Here is a 7,863-nt window from a genome sequence, read left to right on the forward strand (position 1 = left end):
GTGCCTAAGAGCTAGGGAAATGCATTTTTATAAGTTTCATTATATAATAAAGTATGCACTGTCAATTTTGCTTGTACCTAGGGTCTGTGTAGCGTGCCTGAGCGTGCCTTGGGTTTACTCTGTTGAATGGACGGCAGTATACAAATACGGTGTATCGAATAGTTTTTTATTTCGATGAAACGGCGTGTCTCCGGCATTGTCGATAACTCGGTAAAGCAACGATGTACGTTAAGTCGATGGTTATAGACGGCTTTAAGTCGTACGGAAAGAGAGTCGAGGTAAATGGATTTGATAAGGAATTCAATGCCATCACCGGCCTCAACGGGAGCGGGAAATCAAACGTGCTTGATGCGATATGTTTCGTATTGGGAATCACGAATCTCTCGCAGGTAATGTAATTAAATCACCGCCCTTTGATGAATAGCCGAAAAATTTGACATAACCTCTCGCCGATTTCCCTCTTCTTTTCGACGGTGATTTGAAAAGTTGTACGTTGTGATTGTCCGACAAGGCTGCCAACTCGTCGGCCATTTTTGTCCCTAGATTCAAACAGCGTTCCTAATTCAAAACGAAACTCAAACTCCTCGTATTTCAGATCCGAGCGAACTCGCTCCAAGATTTGGTCTACAAGTCCGGACAGGCCGGAGTGACCAAAGCCAGCGTTACAATAACGTTCGACAATCGAGATCGTAGTTCATCGCCAATGGGCTATGAAGATTACAAGGAGATTACGGTCACCCGGCAGGTTCAAATTGGTGGAAAAAACAAGTACATGATCAACGGATCCACTGTGCAAAACAAGCGAGCCCATGATATGTTCTGCTCGGTTCAGCTGAACGTCAACAATCCACACTTCTTGATTATGCAAGGAAGAATAACAAAGGTTTTGAACATGAAGCCTGTAGAAATTCTGTCAATGATTGAGGAAGCAGCAGGCACGAGCTTGTACGAGAATAAAAAGAACATTGCTTTGAAAACAATCGAGAAAAAGGACAGCAAGTTGAAGGAAATATCAAGCGTGAGTTTAGGCTTTTCTTTCAATTTGTCAGTTATATCCATGAGTAACGACATTCGATTGGTTGCAGGTCATTAAAGAGGTACTCGAGCCACGACTGCGGAAACTGAAGGACCAGAAGTCTCAGTACCTAGAATTCCAGCGAGTCGAGAGGGAGCTGGATCATTGCCACAGAATTTATATTGCCTGGGAATACGTTTCCACTTTGGAGAAAATTACCAACACTGCGGCCCAAGTGGACAAGGTCCAAAGTGTTGTCCAGGCAAAGACGAAAGCTATCGATGACGGGGCGCAGGAAATCGTGAATATCGACCAACGAGTAGAAGAAATCCACAGGGCTAGGGATGCGGTAATTTACATAGCCACAAAACTAGCTTTGATCGTTTTATTCTCCATCTCAAGTCTCCGTTACCATTGATATTTCACTTCAGGACAAGGGCAGTAAGCTTGAGGAGCTCGAAAGCGAGCTGAAGCGCACCGAGAGCCAGGAGCACAAGCTTACGGCAGAGGCGAACAGTACTAAAGAGAGTATAGAGGCGGAGATTAAGCTGGTTGGACAGCTGAAGACGAACATAAAGGATGACGAGGCAGCTCTGACAACGAAGGAAAAGGAACTGTCAAAAGTTAGCGAACTATTCAGAAGTTTGAAGGCGCAGTGCGAGGAGGACTCGGCGCTGTATCAAGTGGCACAAGAGCGGTATGAGAAAGTCAGCTCAGGGCTGCTGCTGAGTGAGGATGGAGAAAACGCGACACTGGAGCAACAGTTAATGAACGCGAAGCAGCAGGCGACCAAGGCGAAAACGGAGATTAAGCAGTGCCAAATGACACTGAAGCACAGTAAGGAGCAGCTGGTGAAAAAACAGGCAGAGATGCGTAGCACAGAGACCCAATACAAACAGGACAGTAAAAATCTCGAGGAAATGGAGAAGGAACTCAAGAGCCTTCAAAATGAGATCGACAAGCTTGACTATAACGAGGCCTCCAAAGAGGCGCTTCAGGAAGAGGCAAAGCTCATAAGTAGGAACGTGGCTTCGCTGCGCTCGCGGAGTGATAATTTTGAAGCGCGTCACTCACAGCTCAGATTCCAATACCAGGATCCAGAACCGAATTTCAATCGAAACTCGGTCAAGGGGCTGGTCTGCAAACTGTTCACGGTAAAAGAGCCGGCCACAGCTACCGCCCTGGAAACCGCAGCTGGTGGCCGGTTATTCAATGTGGTTGTCGACACAGAGACGACGAGTAAAAAGTTGCTGCAGCGCGGGCAGCTTCAGCAACGCGTGACCATCATTCCTCTGAACAAGATAAGTGGTCGTACAATGGACCCGAAAATAGTGAGTCTCGCGGAGGCGGTCGGCGGTAAGGGAAATGTGCAACCAGCTTTGTCACTGATTGACTATCCTCCAGAAATCGCTAAAGCCATGAATTGGATATTCGGTCAGATATTCGTGTGCAAGGACATGGAGACCGCCCAGAAAGTAACCTTCCACGAACGCATTATGAAAAAGTGCGTCACTCTCGAAGGCGACGTCTTTGACCCCGCTGGAACGCTCAGTGGCGGCGCTGGCTCAAAAACTGGCTCGCTGTTGCTCCAGCTTGACGAGCTCAAAACTATCCAGAACCAGCTGAACGAGGACGAGAGATCGCTGGCTGAAATTAACCGAAAGTTAACCAGCAGCGCAGATGTCTCGAAGAAATTCCAGGTCCTCAAGCAGCGCTTTGATCTCAGGAATCATGAGGTCGAATTGGTCCGTCAGAGGCTCCAGCAAACTTCGCATCACAAACTGCGAGAAGAGGTTCGTATTTAAACGCAATTGATCGAGGCGCGGTAGATCCGTATTCTATATAGTAGGCTAGAAGGGTTTTTTCTTGCTTGCCACAGGTTGAAGTGCTGAAGTCGACGATAGAAGAAGCGACGCAGACGTTGGAGACGGCGAAGCGTATCGAGTCGGAGAGCACAAAGCGGGCCAACGACATCGAGGGGCAGTTGAAGGACGCGGTCAACATCCGAGAGCGGCAATTGAAGGCTGTCGAGATGGAGATGAAAGATATGAAGCAGAAGTCGACCAAGAGCAGAGAGCAGTGGCAGAAGCGTGAGCAGGAATCGGAAACGCTTAATTTGGAGATAACTGAGCTGAGGAAAGCGATTCAGACTGGGAAGGAACAGCTCGTTGCGGCTGAGGAGAAGCTGGCGAATTTGAAGGAAGCGTCGGTGACGCGAGACGAGAGTCTTGCCGAAATACGAGAAAACGTAAAGGCGCTTCAGGCCAAAGTTAAGATGCAGAAAGAGGCAATAAACCAGAAGAACAAGGAAATCCAAAAGCTTTTGAACAGGAAAGAGGAAATCGCTAAACAGAAAATCGACTTCGAACTCGAGATACAAAAATTGAACCACGAGATATCCGCGATTCAGGGAACAGCTGGCGAGAGCGAATCGAAGATAAAGGCGCTGTCGAGGAAGTACGATTGGATCGAGAAGGACAAGGCCTACTTTGGAACTGCGGGTAAGTGGCGTGTATCCAGTTTGCGATTCACTCGAGATACCTTCGACCTGATTTTGTTCGATACATTAAAATTCCAGGTGGTATCTATGACTTCAACGCGGACTCGCCGACGGAAATGGGTCGCAGGATATCTCAGCTCCAAAAGGAACACGACAAGCTCAGCAGAAACATAAACACCAGAGCAATGGATTTACTGAGCAGGGAAGAGGAGGAGTACAGCAAACTGATGAAGAAGAAACAGATAGTGGAGAGCGACAGGAAAAAAATACTCGAGGCCATACGGGAACTTGACGAAAAGAAGAAGGAGATATTGGCCAAGGCTTGCAAGCAGGTGCGAAGAGAATAAGGATACCACCTCATCTACATGTAAAACAAAAAGCAAGAAAATACTTTCTTTTCATCTGTTTCCGTTCTCTCTCGCAGGTCAACAAGGACTTTGGCTCTATATTCAGCACCCTTTTGCCAGGTGCGGACGCGAAGCTGGAACCGCCGGAAAACAAGACCTACCTCGACGGACTCGAGGTAAAAATCGGTTTTTCTGGTATCTGGAAGGAGTCGCTGAGCGAGTTGTCGGGTGGTCAGAGGTCGCTGATCGCCTTGTCGCTGATCCTGGCCATGCTGCTGTTCAAACCGGCGCCCCTTTATATCCTGGATGAAGTCGACGCTGCTTTAGATTTATCCCACACCCAGAATATCGGGAGCATGCTCAAGCGGCATTTCACTCAATCGCAGTTCATAATCGTCTCGTTGAAGGACGGCATGTTCAACAACGCGAACGTTCTTTTTAGGACAAAATTCATCGACGGTTTTTCAGCCGTCATGAGGACTGCGAATACCGCCACAGCTCGTAAGAACTAAGGAAATATCTGGTTCGTGGCACGAGGTGGAACTTCGTTTCCATTTTCCCACAGTTTCTGACTCACTCCGCTAATATTCACTATTCATTATCGTTTTTATTTCAATTGATAAAATTATCCGTCGAGTATTTTTTAAGGCTTTTTACCAGTTAGTCGTGACATTTCGAAAACTATTTTTATCCTTAGTTTACTTACAGAAAAAAAGTAGGCAGTGTGTGTCCCTAGTGAAGTAACTTTACTATTGCCTAAATTTTCTTTTTCTTTTTAATATTTTCTTTTCTTGTTCTTCCGCGAAAATTGATTTTCATCTGTAATATATTATGGAAGAGTAAGTGATTTTGAAGAAAAATTTACGATACAATCGTCATTTATAGCTTTACGGCATAGATGTATATAGTGTTAAAGAGAAAAATAGAACCTGTGATGTTTTCATAAATATACTTTTTCTACCGTTCACCAGAGTATCGAATTGCACTTCTTTCAAAATCTCTTTTTATTCATCTTTCATTTCTTGTATTCTTTTCATCGACCTCATATGTATAATTTATACGCATTTACACCGATGCACGCTTTAAAAGCAATGTGATTTACGTAGAGAAACAAATTTTCGATACGGATAAGGAAAGTTCGGTGAATATCGACGAACCGTTTCGGGTAAAAAAGTAACAAAAACAAAAATGGAAAGGAAACTTTGTACTTAATCAAAAACACAAATTTCTAGACATATTCTACACAGTCATATTCCAAAATACCTACTGACGAAATGCCGTATTAATTGTTTTAAAAAACGTTCGCAGCTTTTACAACTTGTAGCATAAAATCGAAGTCAGATCGTCTGAAACCAGCAACGTGATATAGTAATAACCGTGATAGCGGGGAGTTGAACGACTTCTGGCTGATGACCTAAAAATATTATTGATTTTTTAATCGATAATTGGGAATTCGTATTATTTTCAAGAATTCGACACGGGGTAATTATTCGGTATATAAAACCGGCGAACCATTTCGCGCTCTTCAACAACTGCTAATGCTTAGAACGAATTAGTAACCGGTGTGGAAAAGTTTTCCCATCATCATCAAGCTTTAACTTTCAACTACATAACTGTTATTTATACAAAAATAATGAACAAATTGTATAAAATATGTTATTAAAAATTTAAACGGGTCGATTACCGGTTTATTTCTTTACATGCATAGGTACACTAACTAAATGTAGTGGTGAAAAAGAAATACGAACCTCTGTTTACACGGCGTGAACAACGCGTGATTTCACTTGCAAACAATTGGCACTTGCGGATTTATGCATACACGTATAATAAGTACAGTATACATTGTATACATATAATATTATTACACCTACACGATTGACGATTGTACGTACGTCATCCTGTTCGCAAAGCTCTCACCGCGATTCCTCAAACTACCACCACCTACGTGCGCAAGGAACCGACAGTTGGAGAGGGAAAAAAATCATTATATACTCGATTTAAATAAGGCGTGGAGTCAAACCTATTTGTAACGAATTTATGTCCATTGAATTTAATTCCATAGTACATATACATACTATTATATGCTTTCAAATATCTATCTTAGAGGTATTTAAATCACAAACGGAAATTACGCGGCCTCAGACTCTCGCCCAAACCGCAGCCTGTCAAAAATGAAATAGGAAAATTGGGCAACCGACGTGCTCGGTACTTATGCATGATGCGTGATACACCCAGGATATGGTGAAATCAGTGGCTAATTGTCAAAATGGAAAAACCTGGGTCGTACCGCAGTTTAGCAGAATTCATCAACTGACGCAGACGTATAATTGAACCTGTATTTAAACGATTCGATTACACAATACGCAAAATGACTGTATTGAAATTTTTCCCAGTAATAGAACGCTCATATAATATTAGTTGTTTATATTTGCGAAACTTTTTGTTCTTTGCATGGACAAAATTTCACTTGCGATTACATGTATAACAAGTGTTAGATTAATATATACGGAAAATATTTTATCAAAGAAATTATAAAATAAAGAAATGAAGCTAAAAAGTTTCTCGGGACGGAAGAAAACGTACGGGGGGGAGGGGGGGAAGAGAACAGAAAAAGTATTTTAGAAAACTTTCTCTGCTACCAAATTTCTATTAAACCTTCTAAGTCCGGAGTTGACGTTTACTATTTCCTGTATAATAATATGCTACGAGAAATGAAGCCTGAAAAAAAGAAACTGCTACGTAATTTCATTTCAATGATAAGAACGCCAAGAGATGTTGGAACAGATTTATTATACCTAATCTTTAATTATTATATAAAAGTGAGGTCGATACAGATATTTTTAAGAAATGATCTTATTTTCTAGAAAAATCAATACAACAAAGTATAATACTATTGTTAATAATTCCAGTTTGTCAAGTGTATAACTTAACATAAGATTACTACAAATCTTGTAATCATCAATCAATCAACGACGCGACGCTCTACGGATAAGCAATTTAATTTATCGATCAGAATGTTGGCTGTTTCGGTTTACTTAATTTTCTTTTTACTCTTTAAATTTGAAATTCCACGACTCCTCTCACGCCTCCGCGTCGCCGGTTTCGATCCTCCTTTTTTAGCTCCATACCGCGCGACACTTTCTACATACATTGACACACACAAGTTTCCGAGGCCATCCACCTCGCCGCAGTATCTACACAAGTGTGTGTGTACCTACAGTGTACCAGTCATAATGCGTGCCTAAAATTTCAAAAGATGCACGGATAAAAATTAAATTTAGATTTTACATCTGCCGTGGTGAACGTATGGACAGCATTTTTTTGGAGTCGAATCTACATCGATTCTGTTACATCTGCCTAAGTATATTATAACTCTTACTGCTGGTTTTGTAACTCTTGTTATCGGGTTTGTAAATCTTGTCACAATTGCTGTAGATTTAACTCTAAAAAAGTGCTGGCCATACATTCACCACATTCTACCGCTACGATTTTTTTCCAGCTCTCGTACCTTCGAGCATCTAAACGTGAAAGAACAATGATTCAGTTACGTACATATTCATTGGAGAATAATATTCACCACTCAGGCTGATTAATTCGAGTAGAAAAGTATATTTTTCTGATGAGCAAACTGGAATTGCGTTATAAAAATATCGAATAGTGGTAATTATAGTTTGATTCTAGAATGTGCATAGAAATACGAGTTTGAAATTAGTAACGTTATCAAAAAAATCACTATTTTCTTAATTTTACAATAATTTTGAAGGAACTATGATTCCAAAATCGCGAAATAACGATTTATCTTCAGTACGAATCGTTGCGATAACGTTACCAACTTCAATGTGATGTAGAAATTGTAAAATAGGAATGGTCCAAATTTTTCCTACTTCAATTAAACAAGTCATCACAGAAGTTTTCTGAAAATCGATGAGAATTTTTATTACGGCTAGAGTCTACAGTAACAAAAAAGATTTTTCGATTTCTACTAGTTGCCTTTAAATTTC

General features: G+C 41.6%; 1 protein-coding gene across 1 annotated transcript; it reads left to right on the forward strand.

The window, feature by feature from the left end:
• The first annotated feature begins 57 nt into the window (after positions 1 to 57).
• Positions 58 to 6,121, forward strand: LOC124186600 (structural maintenance of chromosomes protein 2). Its single transcript, XM_046578434.1, has 7 exons — positions 58 to 389; positions 596 to 1,018; positions 1,086 to 1,364; positions 1,447 to 2,808; positions 2,895 to 3,516; positions 3,594 to 3,847; positions 3,940 to 6,121. The coding sequence occupies exons 1-7, from the start codon at positions 222 to 224 to the stop codon at positions 4,372 to 4,374; spliced, it is 3,543 nt and encodes a 1,180-aa protein (XP_046434390.1). The 5' UTR covers positions 58 to 221; the 3' UTR covers positions 4,375 to 6,121.
• The last annotated feature ends 1,742 nt before the right edge of the window (positions 6,122 to 7,863 follow it).

The sequence above is a fragment of the Neodiprion fabricii genome, chromosome 7 (assembly GCF_021155785.1).
Source record: "Neodiprion fabricii isolate iyNeoFabr1 chromosome 7, iyNeoFabr1.1, whole genome shotgun sequence".
NCBI classification, from domain to species: Eukaryota; Metazoa; Arthropoda; class Insecta; order Hymenoptera; family Diprionidae; genus Neodiprion; species Neodiprion fabricii.

Coding starts and splice junctions, on each gene's coding strand:
- LOC124186600 (XM_046578434.1), top strand. CDS start 222: ATGTACGTTAAGTCGATGGTTATAGACGGCTTTAAGTCGTACGGAAAG. Junction 390..595: donor GAATCACGAATCTCTCGCAG/GTAATGTAATTA, acceptor CTCGTATTTCAG/ATCCGAGCGAACTCGCTCCA. Junction 1,019..1,085: donor AGTTGAAGGAAATATCAAGC/GTGAGTTTAGGC, acceptor GATTGGTTGCAG/GTCATTAAAGAGGTACTCGA.